The sequence below is a fragment of the Mirounga angustirostris genome, unplaced genomic scaffold (genome assembly GCF_029215605.1).
Source record: "Mirounga angustirostris isolate CCGP_5_RB_7025 unplaced genomic scaffold, mMirAng1.0.hap1 SCAF_13, whole genome shotgun sequence".
Lineage (NCBI taxonomy): Eukaryota > Metazoa > Chordata > Mammalia > Carnivora > Phocidae > Mirounga > Mirounga angustirostris.
This window is the reverse complement of record NW_026991721.1, coordinates 50,856,566-50,880,668: the sequence shown is the minus strand read 5'-3', so window position 1 is coordinate 50,880,668 and position 24,103 is coordinate 50,856,566. Positions and strand designations below refer to the sequence as shown.

General features: G+C 50.7%; 1 protein-coding gene across 11 annotated transcripts in view; it reads right to left on the bottom strand.

The window, feature by feature from the left end:
• The window catches only part of TENM4 (teneurin transmembrane protein 4), a 719,612-nt gene that overhangs the window by 362,931 nt on the left and 332,578 nt on the right, over positions 1–24,103 (bottom strand). For all 11 annotated transcript variants that reach the window (XM_064576841.1, XM_064576836.1, XM_064576846.1 and 8 more), the window contains 2 exons: positions 16,309–16,596; positions 12,012–12,281 (listed from right to left, as the gene is read on the bottom strand). In XM_064576841.1, the coding sequence (XP_064432911.1) occupies positions 12,012–12,281; positions 16,309–16,531 (493 nt within the window). In that variant the 5' untranslated portion in view covers positions 16,532–16,596. The remainder of the gene's footprint in view (positions 1–12,011; positions 12,282–16,308; positions 16,597–24,103) is intronic.

The following is a 24,103-nucleotide window of genomic DNA, read 5'->3' as shown; positions in this document are numbered from 1 at the left end:
GCATCTGTGGTGCACGGGCATGCCATCCAGCATGTGCTGCTGGATGCTTACAGGCCTGCACGCAGCTTCACCACGTCCCTCCCCCGCCCCCAGTTCATCACTGCCCCCTGCCCCACTGTGACGGCATTTAGACACGCTTCTCTTTTCCCTGACGAAGATCCATCAATTCATTCTCTCTTCTCCTTCGTTGCCCTAGTAGCGAGCTTTCTTTATCAAGCAAGGTCTCATAAAGTGTATAATCACACTATGAGAGTTATGACATGAAAAATAAAGAGTGAAGGGCTACAAAGCTGTCCTGAGAAGTCCACACCGGGTGGTCTGCTAGGTTGACTCACAAGGTCTGCTTGTAAGGCTGGCCCTTGGCTGGTATCTGGGAACGTGGCTGGTAAACAGGTCCTTACCTGACATTAAAGCTTCCCTAAATGGTAAGAGAGGCTTTACCGTGCCTAGACCACGTGGACAAATGATGGCTGTTTTCCTTCTGAGAGGCTGGAATTTGGGCAGGAGCCAGGCAGAAGGCACCGTGGCCAGCCCTCTGATAAAATCTTTGGGCACAGGGTGTCTCTTGAGCTTCTTGGTAGACTGTGCTTTGCACATCATCACCACTCATTGCTGGGGGAGTTAGGCCCATCCTGGGAGAGGACACTTGGAAGCTTATGCCTGGTTTCCTCCGGACTTCGCCCTTGGCACCTTTCCCCTTTGTTGGTTTGCTTTGTATCCTTCTGCTGTAATAAATCTTAGCCCTGCGTCCCACTATAAGCTGAGCCCTGTGAGTCCTTCTAGTGACTCACTGAGCTGGGGGCACTGCCTCCCCATCCCCCACACTTGGGCTCCAAGTTCGAAGGTCCACTGTCAGGGTTCAAAGTCAGGGTGTGGGCTCAGGTGCCGGGACCAGGGAGATAATGTGATAATTTATGAAATTTCGGGTATTAAAGGACATTGTGAGCTATTACACACTCCCTAAATGTGAGTAATAATGGCCCAGTGCCACAGCAGATTTTTGAAAAGCTTTTTAAATCTAGCTGGGGGGACAAAATGACACATTATTTTCTCCAAATAAAATGCATCTTTTAGCACTGCTAACTCTAGGGCTGAGGTAATAAATGATCGAAAGTTGTGGATGCATGTAGAAAGAAGGGTAAATCCTCTGGACTTGAGCAGTTTCTCTTTTTTTGCCACCAAGTGAGGCTTCAAGAGCAGAGAGATGCCCAGGGCGCCTCACTTCTAATGTGTTGTCTACCTTCTGACTTAGCCCATTTGGTTCCTATCGAAGAGCTTCCTCTGCTTTTTCACAGCCCACTTCACACCCAGGACGGCCGCTCTCTCCTCCCTCTTGCATCCTTACAAGCAGCGAGAAGGGTAAACAATCTCCCTTTGTTTATACCACACTTCAAACCTGGTTTGTTCCATACGATTATTTCCTTTTTGGAGGCACATTCAGAAAAGCAATTTGTTTTGTAGCTAAGATCCTACAAAGCTGAGCACAGAAAACTCATTTAGGAGCCAGGCTGCTGAGTGGTAGTGGAGAGAAAAGTTCTCTTCAGTGTCTGGAACAGAAAGGATTCGCCTCCTTATTTGAAGGGAAGTTGCTTCCTGAACAGATAGCCCGGCCTGAGATCCTTCTCGTAGCGCAGCCTGGGAGCAAGTGGCCTGAGGAAAATCAGGCCCTGGTAGCTGGGAAGCTATGGTTGGCAGAGAGAGCTGGGCTGACCAGCTGCCTGTCCCTGTTAGGGATGGCGGTGCGTGGGTGTGGGGTCAGAGGGGCCTGGGACTGGATTCCATCCCACCACTTCCCAGCCCTGTGATCTCAGAATGCTTCCAAAACAATGACGAGACAGTTATCTACCAGCAAGGTTGTTGCAAATGTTCAACAAAATGCGAAAACACTCTGTAAATCCCAGAGTGCTGCACAATTAAGAACACCAACAGCGTAAGCTCATGCAGCCCTTTCTGAGCGCCAGGCACCATTCCACACGCTTTAACTCTCTGAGCTCCTTTAGTTCTCATAACCACTCTATGAGGCAGACAGGAGAATGATTCCCATTGTGCAGGTGAGGATACTGCGGCACAGAGAGCTTCGGAAGCTTGCTTGTGTAACACAGGGTGACACAGCTAGGAAGTCGAAAGGCTGGTGCCCAAACCCAGGCCGTCTGGCTCCAGAGCCTGTGTTCCCAAGTGTGAATCATTAAGGGTTTTGTTTCTGTTTGGTTTTTTTTGGAGGGGATGGTCTTGCATATTGGCACCTTTTTAACCCACAAGATCGTTGGCAGTCATTCACCCAGATAGTTTTGCCGTCCTGTCTCCACGAGGCAATGGGCAGGGTTAAGAGCTCTGGATTTCGACAGCCCCATGTTAGGTATCAGCTTTGTGACTTCCCGGCTGGCAAGTTCCTGAAGCTTTTGGAGGCTGTCTTCGTCAGCTTGGGCTGCCATAACAAAATACCACAGACCGGGTGGCTTAAACAACAGCAGTGCTTCTGACAGTTCCGGAGAGTGCCGGCCGGCATGGTGAGGCAGTGGTGAGGGCTCTGCTCCTGGCTTGCCCACGGCTGCCTTGCCGCTCGTGCTCACATGGATCTTCCTCAGTGCGCACGCATGGAGAGAACAGTGCCTCCCTCTTCCTACGAAGGCATGAGGCCCATCACCAGGGTCTCATCCTCAGGACCTCATCTAAACCTCGTTACCTCCCCAAAGCCCCACTTCCAAATACCTTCATAGTAGGGCCTGGAGTTTCATCATACGAATTTTGGGAGGGATACCATTCCATTCACAGTGTCAGAGGCAATTTGCCCCCTTTGACCTCTCTCTGTTTAAACCTTTTCTGTGGTTCCTTCTGACCTTCAGGAGAAAGGCTAAGCTCTTGAGCTAGTAGTTTTGAACTGTCTTCCGCCACGATGGAGGCCAGCTTTTCTCTCTGGCCTCATCTCCTCTGGATCCCCACCGGCTTAGCCATAACAAACCTTTTGCTGTTTCTTAACAGTCCACACAGCCAGGTATCAGACCTGAGGCTTCTGGCTGCTAGTTTAATGCTCCTGTTTTTTCACCGTTGCTGCTCTCCCACCATCAGAAGTTGGGCCTGCCACTTTGGGGGAGGATCTGGCCTTCTCTGAGACCTCTTCCCTAAAGAGGTGCGTGGTGAGGTTTGCACAGAGACTGGTTCCGCATCCCGTGAGTGACGGCTGTTAAGCTCTCTGCTTCATGTATCAGGCCCACGTGAACTCCGGGAGCCCTTCCCCTGCTTTGTTCCACATGTTTCTCTCCAGCCTGAAGTCAAAGGAAAGAAAGCCATTTCTATACTGTGGTCAATCTGCCTGGCTTGACTGGTGTGTGACTGAATTTGTAATCAGGATCCAGGAGTTGGGGGAAGCCAAATTTCACTCGACATGCTAGTTGCCTGTGGTGCTCACATACATCTTCCTGGGGTTCCTCTTCGGTTGCCTCTGTACCGAGTGGAGATTCAGCGGGTTCTGTGAACCCAGGGATGATTCTTTCAGCCCCCTGGAACTTCCTGAGCCGCTCTTCCCATCTTGCGGGGTGGGGGGGTCACAACCATATTAGCCACTCCAGTGGCCATTTTCACAGGGAAGATGGCTGGGACCTACAGACCAGGGATGCCAGCTCTATCATTATACAAGCTATGTGACGTTGGGCAAGTCGATCTGATCCCAGAGCCCAACGGAATCACGAGGCTCTGCCAAATCTATACTCATTCTCAGTAAGGGAGCCCCCAAAATACAATGTCAACAGTTTTTGGACAAGACTCTGACATCATGAATCATGGAATCTTCAGCTGAGGGGTTCTTGAAGGAGAGGAAGTGACACACACAAGGTCCTGCTACATGCCTGGTACCATCTTTTAAACTTATTTTTTTCTAACTCAACTCCTGAATAAGAAAAACATTGTATGGGATGACCTCATACCAAAGCTGTGTGTAAAGCAGAATTAAATTAAAAATTCACAAAACAACTTACTATGTGTCATGAACTCTATCCTCTGCCTCTCTGTTATCTTTGTAGTTATTATTTTAAATGATGGTGCGGAGCCCCAGCCTTTACTTAAGGATCAGTCATGATCCACAATTTAGAACACACTGTGCTGATTCCTCCATATGCAGAGTCACCTGGCAGGCTTGTTACAACTTTGGGGGTTCGGCACCTATTCATTCCCATGTTGCAGATGGAGAAACCAAGGCTCAGTGAGATTGAGTAGGTTGCTCAAAACCATCCACTGCTGAGTGGTTAAGCTGGGATTCCGAGTTCGACTCCAAAGCCCGTTCTCCTTCCAAGTTAATCTTGCTGCCTGAGATTCCAAAAACCCCATCTGGCTGATGGGGAAACTAATGCCCAGAGGGAAGAAGTGACTGGTTCAAGGTCATACCAGGACTGGGGAGAGAGCCTAAAACTGACACCAGATTTGTCCCCTGACTCCACACACCCTGGTACTGGAAGTAGGCTCCTGTGGGCAGGGAGCTCTTTTCCCACCACCAATTACTCCTTAAGCCATTCTCCCTGGGCAAAGCTGAACTTACTGATGGGGAAAAAGATGCCTGGGAAACGTGGTAGGATGTTTATTATTGTGCACATCATTGTTTCCATTGAACTGAAAATCATGTTGGTTCAAATTGAAAGCATAACTGTGGTTTGCTGAGCCTCTCTGCACACAGCAGGTCCTAACCTAGTTTCAAGAATGCAATCCATCTTAATTTAGCATAGCTTTGAATCTTCCGGTCTCTCTTTTCCTCTTCCCAAGTCAGAAGCCAGGTGCTCCTGTATTAGCATGTTCTGCCCACCAGGGAGAGCAACAGAGCACAGCCAGGGGGAGTGGACTGGGCACATTTTAACTGGGCCAGGACTTCTTACAAGGAACTCCCGAAAACAATAGTGTTAGTGGCTATCAGATACTGGCTTCTAGATCACAGGCAATTCTAGCAGATGTAATGCTAGGGAGAGGAGACCCCGCGTCAGACTTCACCAAGGCAGTCTGAGCAGAAGGAAGGGCTGGAGTTATGGCTGAAGGAAAGCCAAGATTATAACAAAAAAAGATGGTGTCAAGAGCCTCATGTGGGAGGTAAGGCAAGGCTGGGAGTGGGAGTCAGGCAGCAAGGTTAGAAACTGGGATGGTCAGCAGCAGGTTGGGAGTGTGGTATGAGGAATGAGCAAGGGGTGTGGTTCATGATCAAGGCCATAAGAGAGCATGGGATGTGGCATGGGACAGGCCAGTGCTCAAGGACCCTGTAACTGGGCCGAAGGAGCTGTGAGGCTCGAAGAAGGATCCAATGTGCCCCTCCCCCTGAGAGGAAGGAGCCCATCTTGGTCACAGAACCTGAGTATGGAGGTCTTCCTCACTGCTCCAAGGGTAGACCAGGGAAGAGGTGGCTTGTTCCCTTCTCCAGGCCAGATCCCCTCTTCACTGCCTTCACGCTTCCTCTTTGTCTGAGCTTCCATCCTCTTTCTCCTGGATTATAGCAATAGCCTCCTACTTGGACATAGCCCACCAGGGTCTACTCTCAACACAGCTTCCAGAATGCTCCTGGGCTAGCATTAGTCAGAGCCTGTCACTCCTCAGCTCAGGACCCTCCCGTGGCCACCCATGCAATGGCCTGCCCCACATCACCTCTTTGACCTACCCCTACTCCAACCATACTGGTCTCATTGTTACTTGTCAAACAAGCCAGACACACTTCTGCCTCAAGGCTCTTGAACCTGTTCTTCCACCTGCCAGGACCATGTTTTTTTCCAGACATCCTCACCATTCGCTCCCATGCCTCAAATGTCACCTTCTCAGTGAAGCTTTGTTTGGCCGCCATATTTAGAACCGCAGCCTTGCTCTCACCCTGGAATTCCCTGTTCCCTTTTTCGTAACACTTAATCATCTGGAAACATCCTGCAACATGTAGTTTTCATACTTGTTGATCATCAGTCTCCTCATTGAGGAGTGGATAGTTTTGTCTGTTTTGATCATGCTGGAACCCCAATATCTAAAACTGCCTGGCATGTAGTAGGTGCTCAATAAATAGCTGGTAAATGACAGGCGATCCTGCTAACTCTCCAGCCTTCCCTCCGAACACACTGTCCCTGTATTTCCAGTTGCACCCCTATCTTACAGCCTCATGGGACACACTTTCTATTTGTCCACCTTCATGCCTTGTCTACGCAGAACACCCTTTCTTCTTCCTTTTTACCTGTTAGTCTTTTCCATCCCTCAAAGCCTTCCATTAAATCTTCTCAGATACCTTCTGGTTGGAATTTTTCTCTTAACCCTCTATGATCCCTACTTCAAATGTCTTTTCTCCCAGCATGTCACAGTCTGGAATGGCCTGGTATGATCTCTAGCTCTAAATCAGCTCTAACAGGTTATGGATTCAGTGTCTTTCCTGTAAGCTTCCAATACTGACAAAGAACTTTATGTTCTGGAAATAGCTAGAATCACCTCCCAGATTTTATGTGTACACACACACACATACACACACACACAAACACAGTACATGCTGAACTAATAAAAACACGTTTCTATAAAACAGAACAAACTGTGGAGTGCAGTGCTCAAGAAAGATAATGGGCACTGGGGAGAGGCAGATCTGGACTCAAACCCTGGCTCTACCATTCACTAGCTGTGCAACCTTCAGCAAGTCACCCGACCTCTCTGAATCTGTTTCCTTGGCTGGAAATTGAGGAAAGGTTAAGAGTCAATGGGCTTGATGTCTCTAAGGTGCTTCTAGGTCCCTGATTCTCAGATTCCCAGATTCTCTAATAGGCCCTTTCTAATCCTTTTTGGAACTCGGGGCCTTACAGCCCTCATTTTACTGCCCAGTCAGAGAGTCAAATCCCTAATTCCTCTGCTTTCCCAGGAGGGAGTGTGGGCCAGCTCATGAGACAGAAGGGTTGTCAAATGTGGACGTCCAATCCCTACTCAGGCCAAGGGGGCCCGGCTCCCTATCCTACAAGATGGAGCTTTGTGCACACAATGGCTGGGTAGCTGTAGTACTTGGGCCACTTAGGGAATTAATGATAGATATTCTTATAGATTTTTTAAACCACGTCTCATGAGCATGGGGCCAGGGAGGGTAGAGGATAAATTGAGTTAAATTGGTAATGAGCTTCTTTCTCACTGTGCTTTGGAGGTGCTCACCTAATCTTCTGACTCTGAATAAGCAATTTGGCTGCCTAATTAGGTTAACCAATAACTTCCCTTTTGACACCTAGGCTGCATGATAATTTGGGGGTAACCGTGATTCTCTTTCATCATTTCTTTTCTAGATGCATTTCGCGATTTGCCTCTGGGATTAAAGCACGGAGTAGATTCTCACTATTTGCTGGACCTACCATGCCTCTTCACACACGTCTCTAAGCCTTGGCTTGTGCAATTTTCTCTGCTGGGAATGCCCCTCTTGGAGGCCTGATGCTTAGCGAAATCCTCTGTGGCCTTCAAGCCCAGGTGCATAACGGGAGTGGAAAGAAGGAATAAGCCTTTGAACCCTCAGGGTAAAACTAATGGCTACTTTTACTGTCATTCCACAGCTCCTTGAGAAATTAATACTAATAGCTCGCATTAATTAAGGACCAACACAGACCACATGCGTCACAAATGTTGTAGCTCATAGTAACATGTCAAGGAAAGAAGATGATATGCTCTTTCTGTGTGTGTGTGTGTTTATTGTGGTAAAACATATATAACCCTTTAAACCAGGGCTAAGTGTACAACTCAGCAGCATTAAGGACATTCACACTGCTGTACGGCCATCAGACTATTCATCTAACTCCCCATCCCCCTCCTCTCCGTCCCTAGCAACCACGGCTATGTTGTTTCAGAAGTGAGGGAACCATGGCTCAGGGAGGACGGGGGACTTGCCCAAGGTTTCAGAGCTGGACGTGGCACCGCGAGGATATGAGGCCAGGCCTCCTCATTGGACTCCAGAGCTGCTGCTCTTTCGACCCCGCAGTGGTGCCTGCTACCCCTCCCCTGTAGAGAGAGACACAAGGATGTCTGTCATGTCTCCACCCCCCTGCTATTCATCTAGACTCCTGATTCTGGAATGATGCCCAGCACACTGAGGGAGCTTGGGATAGATGGAGAACAAATTACAATAGGAATCTATAACAGAGACATCGTGTCAACCAGACCCAGTGGTTGGGAATGGAGCTCAGATCATGACCTTTGCTTTCTAAAAAACACTTACTGAGCACCGACTGTGTGCCTGGCCTGTCGCCTAGCCTGCGGGCCCCACCTGAGCATGAGAGGCCCGAGGGCTGGCTGTGCCTGACGGCCCTGGGGTGGAAGATTTGTGTTTCTGTTACCCAGTCAATCCTGTATTTATTTTGGATATTAAGCAGTGACATAAAAGCTGCTGACATTAACCTTCAGGGGCAGAAATTGGCTTTAATGGACCCCATAAAAGTTCTTATTGATGGCAGCTGCGTGCCGCATCACTGTGACCTCAGCAAAAGCCTCCACCACTATCAATACTGTTGACAATTACTATTGACTAATGCAAGGCCGGGCGGGGAGGCAGGGTGGATGTTCCTTCCCGTGGCTGGAAGTCGCTGGGGGTTACTTTGCTTTCACCTTTGGTCAGGATCTCTGAGAACTTGGTCACACATTTTGGTGGCCTCAACGGAGAGTCCAACACTTACGGATTCAAGTGGAGCTGGGCAAAGGGCTCAGACTATAAGATTGGAGAGATCTGACCTCCAACCCAAGCTCTGCTGACCTGCTGACTTAACCAGCTACGTAGTCTCTGCTAGGTCAGTTGACCTTTTCGGAGCCTCAGTTTTCCCATCTGGGAAATGGGAATGCCATGGCATCTTCATGAGGATTAAAGGCAATTACACACGAGCAGTGGCTTGACACATAGTGGGCCCTCAGGATGGCTCCCCCATACTCCCGAAAAGCAGCCACACGGTGAGGGGCTGGCTAATGCACCCAGGGCGACAGAGCCCCGTTCTGGTGCTGAGACCTGAGTTCTCATCAGAGAAGGAGAACTGGGGCTGGGGATGAATGCAAGACAAAGAGAGGAGGGCAGGGGAGGGCATGCGAGGGGCAGCAGCCAGGACAGAACCAGACTCTTGTGTAGGGCCTGGCTCCCACTCTTGCCATCTTCACCTCCTGGGCCCCTCAGCTGTAAGCTGGGGAGACTGTGGTGTGAACAAGAGCGCTGTCGACCTCATCAGCAGATAAAAGGGAGCCATTCCTACGGCGCATGAGCTGTCAGTATGATTGATTGTCACCGTTTAGACCCTATGAGTGTAGCTTCCTAGCTAGCGGCAAGTGGACAGGCACGCGGGCACCTGCGGGTGTCTGGGCTTGGGGAGTCCTGGCCTGGAAGGGCTGTGGAGGCCAGCGGGCCTTCATCAGGTTCACCTGCCCACCTCCTTCACCTGCCTGTTTTCCCTGAGTATAGCGAGGCTTAAGTGCTGCAGCCAGCGCTGAAAGGGACGATCAGAAGGAAACGGTGGCCAGGCCAGGGGAAGCAGGCGGCCATTTCCTGTCCCCCTCATCAAAGGCAGAAGCTCTTCAGGCTCCTCGACTCTGTCACTATCACCCAACAGAGGCTTAATTCAGCTGTAATTCAGCTCTCAGGGAATATACAATAATGTGGGTGGTGTGCACCTCACTCTTTCATGACTTTATGGAAAAATGATCATTTGTCACCATGGCAAGAAGCCTTCAAAAGAACAAACAGCCCAAGTCTTTTGCTGCAGAGGAAATTCACTGTCACCAGGGCTACAAGGATAAAGAATTTTAGAGCCATAGAGGCCTGAGTTCAAATCCTGTCTTGCTGTGTGACTTCAGCAGGTATCTTAACCCCTCAGTGCACAGTTTCCTTATTCTGTGCAAAAGGGATAATAAAACCTGCTTCAGATGGATGTTGGGTGGGGGAGATGAGATGCTAGAATCAAAGCACTGGTACTGTGCTTGGGGTCTGCAGCTCAGCAGCAGCTACTCAATGTTGCTACTGTCCTTTTCTTCTCGTGCACCTTCACCTGAATGTAAGCACTTTGAGTCACAGAACCCCAGATCCAGAAGGGCCTGCAGGTCATCCAGCTCAATTATTCCCCAACGATGTTCATCAGAACACTGAACCCATCAGACACTCTGAGAATAAAGGGTTCCATGCTCAGATCAACTGGGGGAATGCTGCAGATCCTTGGGGATTTACCTATTAGCATGCACATTTTAATAAAGGCTCTGAGAAGTCCTTCAGTAAAGAAATTGGTTTAAATTCATTCAACATAGTGCTTCCTACATTATTTGACCACAGAGCACTTTCCTGCTGTCATCCCCACCCCAACCTACGAACATTAACATTCTCAGATATAGGAAATGCAGATTTGGTTTAAACTGCTTATTTTATAGATGAGGAAACAGAGGCCCAGAGAAAGGATCCAACTTATCCAGTGGCACATCCCAGGTCAGTGATGGAACTGAGGCTTCCTGCCTCTTAATCAGAGACCATTATCTCTGTATAGGCCTCACACATCAAATCCCTGCTCTGGTTCAGCGCCTGGTGGGAGTGGAGAGAGAAGGGGCTGCTGGCTTGGCTTAGGCCTCGGTGAAAAGGTGGACGAAGGAGTGTGGATGTCTTGTCACTGCAGAGAGGGGGATCTCCTTCAGGTGCTAAGGTCACTGGCCCTCTCACAGGGCTGGTTGGGGGTCAAGGGAAGGAGACAATGCCAAGCCAGCATATGGCGCTGCTTCTCCCCTTCCCCCCAGACAGGTGCACAGGCTCCCTAGGAAAACCTCCGAGCTCTCCAGGAGGGGTGGTGGAATGGAAATTTGGAACTCTGCTGCATCTGACACTTTAAGGAAATACATTTCCCACCTGACCCTGACCTTACCTGGTCTCCTGCCTGACTCCAGATCTGGGATTGTGTTGTGTATAACCTAGCTAGAGCATCCTTTTCAAAGACTAAAACTGCCTAAGCCTTCATCTCTGATGTGGTCCCCACCCTGACTCTGGGGAATCCTGGACAGGAATCACTAGGATCCTGCATTTGGAGCTGGAAACAGTAGGGGGCACTGGTGCCTGGCTTGGCCGAGTTTTCACTCACATTGCCCTTCTCACTCTGGTATGGAAGCACCAGCAGACCTCCTCATTAAACTTCTGAGAAACAAAAGCCCTCTCTTCCCCTGGGCAGAGGGGCTGTCCCTGGTCTCTGCCACCCTCCCCAAGACTTCGCTGCCAGACCCAGTGGGTGCCTTCTCAGTTCTCACCTGGGTCCACAAAGCTGCCCAGAGCATGGCAGGGCACAAAGGGCAGGGAGATTGCCTGAGCAGCACCCTGCAGGGCTGCATCTAACCCAGAGCCCCTCAGACATCTGCCAACAAGGTCCCAAAAGGAAGGAGGAAAGTTCTGAAACCAGGTTCCCTTTCTTCCACCTTAAAAAGGAGGCATGTGAACTAGCCCTCTTCTTTTTCTCCCACAACATCACTTGGGCCTTGGAAGAAGGGCTGCAGAGGTGAGAGGGGGATAGAAAGCCCAAAGCCTGCATGTCCCCAGATCTGCAGCTGAGATCAAGGGAAAGCGGGAGCAAATCCTCAAGTTTTAAGTTACCCCAACATGACAGTTTTTCTTTAAGACCATTCTCTGACCAGCATAAGACCCTGGGGCAGGGTGCACCTGTGGCGACTGCCCAGGACTACTGAGCCCCTGGAGACTGGAGGCTGAGCAGGATTCAGGCAGCACCAGACACGGCTGACGCGATGGACAACAAGCTGCTGGGGACCCGTGACCACCGCTCCCCCACACAGAGGCACCCTGCAAGGAATCACCCCGTGCTTTAGGCACCCCCCGATCTGGAAACAAAGAGCAGCGACCCAATCTCTGGTGTGTCACCTGTGGGTGGGTATTTCGGGTGACTGTGCAAGAGGCTCTGACTTCTGACCACTGAGAGCAAAGCAATTTTTCCACCAAGGTCACCAGAGCCCCAGCGATGGAGCAGAAAATCAATATTGTAATGAAAAGCCTGGCCTCGAAAGCCAGGCGCCTGGCACAGGCCGCGCGGGCCACTCACCAGTCTCGGTGTTCTCGTGCTCCGTGTCGGTGAGCGTGAGGTTGGAGTTGGCCCGGCTGGACAGGCAGGAGCTGCGCCCCGACCGTGTGCTCCGGCCCCACAGCTGCACGGGGTGCTCAGGGGACAGCACGGTGTCGGCCTCCACGTCGGCGTCGGAGCTGGCCCCCATGGAGTAGCCGCAGTGCGGGAGGCCTATGTCTGTCCGGTACAGGGTCCCATGCGGGGGCGTCACCTGTCCCAGCCCCAGCTCCCGCAGGCTGAAGTTGGCTCCTGGGAGGAAAGGCAGGTGAGCGTGGTTAGGGTCTCCCCGCCAGACACCTGACCCCTCAGCCCGGGATTCACTGTTGTGTTTGCAGCTTGCGTGGTGTTCCGCGCACAGGCCTCTCTGCCTAAACGGCTCCTCGCCCCTCCTCCACCAGCCCAACTCCTCCACATCCTTTAAGGCCCAACTCATACAGCACCTCCTTTGTGAAATTCCCCCTCATACCTACACCCTGTGCGGCAGTCGTTGCTTCTTGCAGCCAAGCTCCCTCTGAGAGTCCTTGGCCCCGGTCATCCCACACAGTAGGACCAAGGGCCTGACCCTTCCACTGCTGCTGACCTCAACAGAGGCAGGGACCATGTCAGACTCATTCCTAAATGGGGCTCAATAGATGTCTGTTAAATTGATGTCTGGTCCAGGGAGGAGTTGGCAGAAAGCAGAGCTCCTGAGCAGGGCAGACGCCTAGTTGAGGAGATGCAGATGGCTGCCCCAGGACTGGAAGGTCCTTTCTGGCCAGGTCAGGAAAGCCTGGAGCATGACATGGAAGATGGGGACTGGCAGAGAGAAGTGGGCCTCACGCAGGCCATGGGCTCTGCCTTCCGCTTTCTCATGCCACGTGGGGCTCGGGACTGTGGTGAGAATCTGCAGGCTTTGGAGTAATCCAGGGAGCCAGAGCTGGGTTGCTGAGAGGTCTGGAGGGCTCAGGAAGGCCTGGCAATGTCCAGGACTGAGGCCAGAGAAGACATGGGTGAGGGGAGTTCACTTGGGGATTTGTATTTGAGTAATATTTCTCCTTCCATAGTAAACACAGCTTCCATGTTACCTGAATGTTCATTCAATGTCTATTCAAGGACAGCTTCTCCCATATTTCTAATATTCCCATGAGTGTTTTGGGGATGAGAAAGAGGGGGTGGACAAAGGCACCAAGGGCCATATCCCAATTAAACCACTGATCTGGCAGAGGGCGGGAGCTCAGAAAAGAGGTCTGCTGACGACAGTGAACTTGGAGAACAGAGGAAGAAGAGATATCCGAGCTTGGAAGGATTCCTGCAACCAGGGCCAGGGCTGAATAGGAAAGCCTGCAAAGGCAAGTGAGCAGGTCTCCTCCCCTGGTCCAGGAGGGGACCTGCCAGAGAGGGAGGAGGGGAGACAGCAGGAGAGCTCCGACCACAGTCGTGGGCATCACTCGGCAAATCAGCCCTGTGCTCCTCAGTGTCCCAGGCAGCTCTGGGTGCAGCACCTCTGTCCTGGCACAGAGCGGGTACTCCGTACAAGTTGTAAGAAAACAGACACGCTCTGGCAGGACTTTGGTGGATGGATAGAGAGAGAGGGAAGGAGGGGAGAAGAGACCACCTGGGCCGCTGCTGAAATCAGAGCTGCGGCCGGGGGGGGGTGCCCCAAGCCACCCATGCTCAGGTGGGGTTCATGCTGCCCCAGCCTTAATTTGAGGCTACAATCATGAAACAGTTCTATACTGGCTGGCAACTGATGCCCGAGTCTCGTCCCACCCAGTGCCCCCCACCTCTGCTCTGTCTACTTCAGCCCCTTCCCTAGAAACAACCCCTGGCCTCCCCGTGATGCAGCACAGCAGGGGCCTCTGAGCTCTGCTCAGTGGCCAGGCAGACGTCCGCGGTTGGTCAGGGTATAGGTCAGACGGATGTTAAATATTTTGAATATCACGCTATGTGCCATACTCCAGTCTGCCCTCCCTTTGTGCTCTCCTAAGTAGAAGAAACTCCAAATTGGAGCCTAAATCCCAATCCCCTCAGTCTGCGTCCCACCCTCTCTGCACACCATCCTCCCTGCTTGCCCCATTTACCTCTCTCTGACCTCCCTTCTCCACCCCTGTCTCGTTCCCCGCCCCAGCCCCCACTCATATTCCTGCCCTGATGGGCTGGCCCTCTCAAGGGAGGCCAGTCACACACTAGAAGAATGTGAAATAAACAGTGCAGGCTGCATCCATTTCCACGTGGCTTGTGTGCCCTACATGCCCGTTTAGGCAGCCAGACTCAGCATGAGTATGAGTGAGCTGAGACATCTCAGGACTGAGAAATGCAAGGTGAGGGATGATTCTAAGGGTTCCCTGATCCCTGTGAGCCAGCCCAGCCCCCCTGAGGTGGGAGTTTAGGAGATTTATTTCACCAAATGTGAGAAATCCTTATGATCTGTTTGCTTTATGTCCTTTTGGCCTCTTTCCTCAGGATCCCAGGACATGGGAGGACATACCACCTCACTCAACATCTAGTTGTGCAATCTTGGGCTGGTGCAATCACTGGAGCCTCAAAGTTCCTCTCTTTAAAATGGGGATGATAATCTACGACCTGCTACCCTCACAGAATTTTTAGGGATCAAGGGAGGTAATGGATAGGCAAGTACTTTGTAGACTACCATGGCCAGGCCTGCCTATGACATGGGAATGCTTTTGACTTATTATTGATAAAGACAAGGGGGGGGGCTCTTCTCTGCAGACTCATGTGCTAGGGTGACACACATGCTAAATGGGGCCAGTCAGGGCTGGCTGAGCTCTATCAAGCATGGGCAGAAGACAGCTGGAAGAAAGCTTTGATACCAGTTTGTCCCTTCCTTTCCTTGAGACCCAGAGAAGGCAATTCATGGTAGGCAGCGTTTATGAAGCACCTGCCCCATGCCAGGCATTGTGTCAAGTGCTTTATTTACAATCCTCATTAATCCTCAGGAGCACCCTACTATTAGGAGTCATCACTGGTATCCCATTGCCCAGGTGAGGAAGCTGAGGGTAGTAAAAATGGCAGATCCAGAATTCGAATCCAGATCTGTCGGTTGCCAGTCTGAACTCTAAACCACAAGCTGGATAAGAGCTAAAGACCCTTCCTCTTCCAAGCCTGAGAGGCAGCCTTACTAACAGGTCAGCCCTCATGTGGATTCAGTCCTGTGAGAGGCCTGGTGGGTGTCAGGCTATATGAGGGTGTGTGTGTGGCCAGTTCCTCTTACCTCTGGGATCTGGGGCAAATGATGCAGCTTGGCGTTGTTGTAAGGATTAGATAACAATGCCAAAACATAGCTAAACTACACAGCACACTGCCTGGCTAGCCCTGGTTGGAAGGGGAGCCAGTGGGGCAGAATCAGCCACCAGCAGTAGCCCATTGGGCATCACAGAAGGCTCACAGCTCTTTAGGCAAAAACAGGAATCACTGATGCACCAGGGTAGGGAAGGAATACCATGGCATGCGTGGGAATGATGAGTAGGTCTGCAGGGCTGGAGCGCTGGTGGTAGGGTGTGGAGAGGGAGGGGATGAAACAGTCCAGGGAGAGAAGCGGATTTGGGGAAAGGCCCTTATGCCAGGTAAAGGAGCTCAGATTGAGGGCAATGGGGAGTCATTCCCAACTTCACTCTAGCTGCAGTGCACAGAATGGCCCAAAGGGGCAGCACTGGGTAAAAGGGGCTGTGGTCAACCCTCCTGGAGAGATGACAGTGGCCTGAACTGGGACAGTGGCAGAGTGGGTGAAGAAGAGGGATGGATTTGAAAGGTATTTCGGAGTAGGATGGACAGGCTTTGGTGACGACTATATTCAGGAAGTGAAGGAGAGGAGTCAGGTGCCAGGATGTTAGGTCTATCTCAGGATCGTCTTCCTCCCAAGGTTAGGACGATGCTTGAGGCAAAGAAGGTGATTTATTTGTTGAATGGATACATATATGACAAGTAAAACCAACAGCTGCTTGATGTTAGTATGCTTACCACTTACAACACGCCGCTCTTCAGCAGCGGGAGACTACTCAGGCCCACCTGCCAGATGAGGACTGAGGCCTAGAGCAGAGCCGTGGGGGTTCTGAACTCAACTCCGGGCAGCCCAGCTCTCAACCACCTCCTTATGCCAACGGACCGGGTGAGCGTGAAGATGAACAAACTAAGAATGAGTTACAGGCAGGCTCCGTCCAGATCCAGGCGCCAAAAGAGCCGAGGCCCGGCGCTGACCCGCGTCCAGCCCGCCTGCCTGCTCACGGGCCCACGCACCCAGGTGCTCACCTGCCCCAGCCCCGCCCCTGGCCGCGCTCACCTGCGCGGCAGAACTCCTCGGCCTCCTGCGGCACCGTGTCCTTGACGCGGCCGCCATAGGCCAGGCGCGCGTCCTGGTCGAAGGCCTTCAGGGTCTCGCTGGAGCTGTAGGACTTCTGCGGAGCCTTGCCCTCCTCGCTGTCCGCCGACGAGCTGGTGTAGCGGCGCTCGGCGTCGCGGCGCCGGGTCAGCGAGCGGTACGGCTTTCTCTCCTTCGCGTCCATGGCCTCCGGCCCGCGCTCCTCCACATCCACGAACGGGGTCCTCGCGGCACGCAGCGCCGAGCGGTCTGGAGCCGGGGAACCAAAGACAGGGCGTGAGCTCGGGCCCCAGGATGCAAAGGCAATACCGCAGCCTATCCTGGACCTGACTGGCCCCGCGAGGCTGGGGAGGAGGGACTTCAGACTTGGAGGGGGGCGGGCGCCGTTCCGCTGGCCACACACAAGCAGAGGGGGCCCTGCCTCAGGGCCCCTGATGATGAATCCTGGCCCCTCCTGCTACTCCGCCTGCCCACCAGGAAGATGCCTCAGCCTCTCTTCCAGTGATGGGTAGCAAGGAAGTCGGCATCAAAGACCAGGGGACACTGATTTCCGTAATCCCTCTACATGGGAATCATGAGATTGTTCCCATCATGTCCCCAGCTGGGACAGGGCCTGACACAGAGCAGGGGCTCCCTAAGAATTTGTGAAATAAATGACCATGCTCAGGCACTGGCGTAAATATAAATTGACGTAAATCTCTTCCTCCCCAAGACCCCCTCCAGGGCAGGTCTCAGCCTGCACTCCACAGCAAACTCTGTTCATCTCCTTAAAGAGCTCTCTTTGAGCTATGAGCAAATGGGCCCATATGTTCTAACCTGGAAAGCTCCATCTCTTTACTCAGCCGAAGAATGGTCTGAGGTTACCACTTGGCGTCTTTGGGATTCATCATGGATCCCAAGTGTCTACTGTAGACTTCCTTGTATGTGTTTTCCATGATTCAGAGTGCAAACATTTCTGATTTTACTGGTGCCCCATAATAACCATAAAGCATATAAGACAACTATTTTAACTCCCATTTTATACATGGAGCAACAGTGACCCTGAGTCAAGGCCACAGGGTGCATCAGTAACCAAGCCAACATTAGTAGACTGACAATGCCTTGGGGTTGCAACTAGAGACAATCAAGATGTGTAGGTGATACTTTTTGGGACCTAGTTCTCAAAATGCCCCTGGAAATTAGTTCGAAACTGACCTAGGATACACAGAAATCAAATCATCTTACTGGGGCCCAAACCCACAGTTCTGACCTCTGGCTTCTTAACCTTCAGCCTCCTGGCACTGGCTGAGCACCTGAGGGGCAGGGCTGGAGGGAAGACCGGTGATAATACTTTCTACCCCAGGGTCTGTAAAACCTTCTTGCCTGCAATCCATAATTTGAAAAGCATCATACATTGTGGCTGGATACGTATATATATGTATGTGAATGCGTGTGTTTATGTGTATAAAATGGAAAAAAGATTCACAAAACCGAAGTGACTGCAATGATGAGCAACGTACTCTGATATTTCCTATTTCATTCTCGTTCACTTTTTAAAAAAGGCTGATTATAACTCCCTAAATTGACCCAGTAGTAGCTTTTGACCCAAAGCACTTTTCTGGTCTAATTTGAATGAGGATGTATGGCGACTGTCACCTAGCCTCTGTGACCTCTGGCCCTTTACCTCCAGCCCATCCCCCCGAGTGACAATAATGGTGATGATAATCTAGAGTAAGCACTATAGTAATGTTGGCCACTGTGACTAATAATTCATAATATCAATAATGGTTTCACAATAAGAGCCAACATACTGTAGTAACTAATACTTATTGAGTATTTACTTTCACTAATATTATATGTGATACTATTTTAATCCTTACTTCTATTCCGTAATATAGGTATGATGATTATCTGCAAATTACAGATGGGAAATTGTGAGGTTAAGTATACTGCTCAAGGTTACATGGCTCTTGATTGGTGGAGCCATCATCCTGACCCAGGGGTTGAACTCGGCACATGGGTACAACCACTCGATTTTGGCTCTGTAGGCTATGCCACATAAATCTCCTAAGCCCAGATCACGCCGCTGCCCTGCTTACGCCTCCGTAGCAGCTCTGTGGAGGCTTCGGGATAAATTCCAGTGTCTTGGTCAAAATGGAAGGCTATTCTTTGATCTGGCCCAACTCACTTCCTTCTCACTGAGCCACTTGCAACTTTCCTGGACATTAATTCTGCGGCCTCTCTATCTCTGTGCCTGTTGATTTATCATTGTACATCCAGGTAACTGGATGGTGTGTATCCACGTCGGCCTCTGCCCTTGACTGCAGTTCCTTGAGGACAGGCCTGGCATCCAGAGCTCATGAAATGTGTGCTAAATGAATGAAAGAATAAAATTACAACAGCTACTTTTTTACTTCTTACCAATCGTCAGGTGGTATAAAATATTGGTAGTTTGACTTAGGTACATCTAAAATTGAACTGAAGGCATTGCTTAGATGCATTCTTCTTAAAATTTCAAAAGAAGTCTATATTTGAAGTATGTGTCCACCGTTTATTTAGCAGCGGTGTGACCCAGGACAAGTTATTTAACCTCTCTGTGCTTCAGCTTCCTCATCTGTAAGACAGTACCAGCCTCTTAGGGTTGTTCTGAGAATGAAATGAGTTAATACACGCCCCTGGGAGATACTGTCACTAATACATAATGGGTGCTCAATAAATGCTAGCCATTATTATCATCAGAAAAAACCCACATTTTATTTGTAAAAGGCCCACTTCAGAAGGCTCCAGCTAAGTGTCAGTTATAATTGGAGAAGGAACATCCCCTCGGAAACATATGTTAATGAGGCCGAGACACATTTGAGGCTGTTAAATTGGTGGATGACTATGTCTTCTTATCAGTGTGAGCCTGCTGACCGAAGGCACTGTCTCCAAGGCAAAGGCTCAGTAACTACGAATTATTAAGAACACAGCCCTGAAACCCACGGCTTCCCTGTCACAAAGCAGAGGCAGGGAGAGCATTTGCCTTGCTCCCATTCCCTTTTTATTTTATTTTATTTTTTCTGTTTTAGGTTTAATATAGTAATCCAGTAAACAGTATATTTTTTTTTAAGAGAAGGAGGTCGGTCACGGTTCACACTTGGCTTGGCATTTAATAGAGGAGGAAGAGGCTGGGACGCAAGAAGTGATAGTGGAGAAGAGCTCCCCCAGGAGCGAGGGTCCGCAGTCCAGTGACTCGGAGACCTGGCGGGAGGACGGAGGAATGCTGGGGAAGGGACTGGCTTGGACCCACCCACCTCGACCCTCCTCTGTGGGCTGGGCAGCAAGGCACCCCATACACGTTCATGTGTAAACATGTCAGTCCCTCCCTACCCTGCTTACCAGGGGTTCCCCACACCCCAAAGTCCATTAGCCTGACCTTCCTGACCCTCCCTCTGCCCCTTCCCACAGCTCGCAGAGCACCTAGCTTCTCCCAGATGCACACCCTCTGTTTCTGTCCCTCAGAGCTGCTGATCATCTCTCTTGACTGTCACTGAGCTTCCACATCCCTGTTTCACTGGGTTCACCTGAGGGAGGCACCTGAGGGAGATGGGGCAGGAGGGTGTAGGCAAGAGGGGGCAGTGCTGCTTCTCTGCTCTCTCCCTGCCTTGTAGTCCTTTGCCTGCTCATCGGATGCCAGGTGGCCCCTCTTCCAGGCCTCTTTCAACATCCTTCCCTGCGCTCACCTGTCCACGCCCAGGGGGTGGGGCTTGGTCCCCGTTTCCTGCCACCACTAGACCCTGGGTGTCTCACCATCCTGACTGGCTCTCCTCACCTGCCCACACTTCTGTCCCTTCATTAAAGTGGGTTCATTTAAAGCATCTGGAGCGGATCCTGTTTCCTGGGGGATCCTGACCCCTTACTATCTGGTTGACTTTCAGTAATCATCGGGACCCATCATCATCAGAGTAATAAACCCACAGCTCCTGCTTACTCGGGGCTTACTGCAGGCCCGACGCTGGGCGAAGTGCTTGTGTTAGGTGATCTCATTTAGTACTCACCATCCCACACTGTAGCGGTCCCTCTTAACGATAAAGAGAACCCGAGGCTTACAGAAGTTAAGTAACTGGCTTAAAGCCACACAGTCAAGAAGTGGATCAAGAGCCGGATCCATCGACCATCCTTCCCACAGCCCTCCACCACGCACTGTGATGGAACGAGCTCCACGGTCCTTCTCCAGCCACCCCATGGCTATGGGGCTCTGGCAAGTCAGGTGTTGCCTTTGTTAGATGCTTCGTGAACTACAATGTACCTTATATCTGTAGGCATAAGGGATTGGAGAAGGACTACTCTCAGCGTCATCATGGTCATCATTATCGACGTGTTGCTATTTCTGAACCACAAATCCTGTAACTGCACACACAGAGCATGTGTGAGACTCCAGCCTGCTCCCGAGCTGTGGCTGGCTGAAACTCTTCTCTGGGTGAAGCCCGGGCACCATGAAGGTGCCTTCAGGGAGGAGTTCATTCCCAAAGCCCACTCCAGACAGACCTGTGCTGGGCACTGGGCCCGGAGATGAGCAGGATGGGAGCTCTCTCTCCAGGGTGTCAGGCCCAGGGGCAACCATGGGTGCTTTGATGAGCATGACCTGCGGTTCTACACGTGTCTCCTGATGTGGACATGGGTATCATTCTTGGCTTCTCTCTGGGGAAGGAGAATGGGCCCCGGACAGGAGAAGGGAAGAAACACAGATGCATCAAGCCCTGTATGCAGGGCTTTCCACACTGACCTGTAAGAGCTCTGGTCATTTATCATTTCAGAGAGCGGGCGACACGACCCGGGTGGTTGGTCAAATTCACACAGTCGGTAGCTGACTCTAAAATCTACATTTTAGGCTTTTTTCTTTTATACGGAGCTGGGCTCCGAGAGACCTGGAAAGTTTGAACAGGTCCGTGAATGTGGGGAGGCCCGGGTTGGGGATGGTGATCAGGGGATGATCTCAGATAGGAAAAGAGGTAATCACAATAAAACAGCCACCATTTATCAAACCCCTACTCGTGTGCTGGGTATTTTGTACATACTATTCTTAATCTCTACAACAATTGTGCAGGTTAGATAGATCCTCTTTTATATTTTCTCTTATTTACTCTTATTGTACAAATGAGATGATGAGCTTAAAGAGATTAAGGGACTTGCTCTAGATCCCGTAGCTTCCAAATGTCAGGGCCTAGATTTGAATCAGAAGGAAATGTTTAAACCTCATGAAAGGTATTATACACCTCATACCATAGGTTAATTCATTTAGTAAGTAATGGCTAAGTACCTTTTCTGTCCTAAGTGCTGCAGAAGATGCACAGACGTAACACACCAGGCCCTCTTGTTCCCTCCCTCCCCCAGGACCCTCTTCCCACCCCGCCTCTTCTCTCCAACACTGAGTTCCTACCCTGCTGTGCCAAGCCTTGTGTGAGGCATCAGTGGACAAGACAAATGAGCTTCCTACTTCTTGGAGCTTCTAGAACATGGGCAAATCAGACAGGGAGAGAGGCAGGGGAAGGACCACAGGGACCCCTAACCCAGGCCAGATGGGCCAAAGGTGGAGAGAAGATCAGGGACCATTGGCCAGAGAAAGTGACATCTAAACTATGACCCAAAAATGTCAAGTAGAAGTGAGCTAGGCCAGGGGTGCCTGTGTGGCTCAGTCGATTAAGCGTCTGCCTTCAGCTCAGGTCATGATCCCAGGGTCCTAGGATCGAGCCCCACATCGGGCTCCCTGCTCAGCAGAGAGCCTGCTTCTCCCTCTCCCTCTGCCTGCCGCTCCACCAGCTTATGCTCTCTCTCTCTCTGTCAAATAAATAATAAAATCTTAAAAAAAAAAAAAAAGTGAGCTAGGCCAGACCATTTGGAGGTAAGGAGAGAAAAGAAATCTAGATCTGACTTTCCATTTTCTCTGACCTACAGTAAAAATACGTTTCACCATCCAGAAAATACATACATCTACAAATTTCTAACTAAAACAAGCATTTCAGAAACTATGCCTAATCTTTCCTCAAGGGTAGCACCTGACACTTTCTATCTTATTCTACTCCACTAAAATAGGATTATGGATGGGTTGCCAACCTACAGTTTGAAAAGCACCGTTCTGATCACAGCATGGATGGAAGTTGGAGGTACAAGAGAACTGGGACAAGGGAGAGACCCAGTTATTCCCTGAGTCCAGCCTCGAGGGAGAGGGAAGGGTTGCCGAGAAAGGCTGGGAGAGGAGGAGTGAGCAGCCTGGTGGAAAAAAAGCCATTTCCACGAACAGTCGTCATCCCAGTGACAGGAGGATGCAAACTAGCCTGTGGCAGAGCCTGGATGGGAGGTCCCGGGGGAGCGTGTCCTCCAGCTGGGTTTCAGAGGCCCGGATGGGGCTGGGGCCAGGAGCTGGCCTGGAAGACGGCACAGGCGTTGGGCCTGCGGGACAAGGGGAGATGGGGGAAAACAAAGCTTTTGGTGTGTGGGGAGAAACTCAAGAAGCAAAGTTGGGTCCTTCACGTGGGCTCCAGCAACATTTATGAGGGGCAGGGGCCCAGAGCACTGGCGGGGAGACTCGAACAGACGTACAGCACTGCCGAGTGACCTCTGCCGCTGCCCAAGCCCTCGGGGAAACGGGGGCGGTTACCACCCTGGGTTTCCTCCCAACCTAGAAACAGCCAGAGATGAACCAGGAAATTGACTGAATTCCTACTGGACTGAAGTTTTATAAGTTTTCCTGAACATAAGCACATGGTGATATTTTTAGTTCTTTGTGTGTCAAGAAGGGCCCATAAATATTTCAGAGCTAAAATGTGTTCTACAAAATATAAGTCCCGGGCATTATCTGTTTGTGTATATGTGCATAAAATCATCATAAATTTTTACTTTCCTTAGTCCTTCAGGGTTTGGTCTTGCAAGGCCTTTGCTTTAAACTCCAGGGATGTGTGTGATATGAAGGGGGATGCCAGAGGCGGAGGGGACATCTATGCTGTGTTGGGCTATGTGCCACCAGAGGACTAGGCACGATCATCCCCACTTCACAGATTTGGAAACGGAAGCTCAGAGTAGCAAAGTGATGCCTAAGTTCATACAATATGCCAAGACTGGAATCTGGGAGCCCTGGTTCCAAGTCTGTGTTCTCTGTTTTGGTACCCAGAGCACATTTCTCTGGCCCTATCATTTTAGGGACTCTCTTGCTCTTCAAAACAGTGACAGTGATTACAATAATGGTGGCTAAGGGCAAGGTCTTCGTAGCATGACCTCATTTTATCCTCACCATACCCCCAAACCGCCCTTATTTGACACAGGAGAACCCTGGGATTCCAACCAGTCAGGTCCCTTGCCCAGAGGGCCACAGCAGGGAGGTAGCAGAGCCAGGATTCAAACCTGGGTCTATACGACCCCAAGGCTCAAGCTTTTAGTCATAATCTATACTGCTTCCCACCCAGGTCATCTCTTATTTTAATTTCTTTAGATGTTCTATTTGCTTTTTCATTGTGTTTTTTTAGCAGTATTAATTTCTTCGATGAAGCTGGTTAGCACCTAACCGGGCCTTTTTGGGAGGACTGCTTTTATACCTCCTTTTCGAAGCGGCCCCAGACCGTGCTGGGGGCCAAAAAAAAGGGCTTTCTTAGGAACCTGGTGGAGTGTGGCCGTGTGCCCCACTCAGCTACTGGGACATCCCTAATCAGCGGCTGGCAAGCAGGTGACAGATAGTACCACTGCCTACATGTGCCATCTCGCCCTTTTGGAGGGCCCGTCATAGGCCAGGTATCAAAGGGCAGGA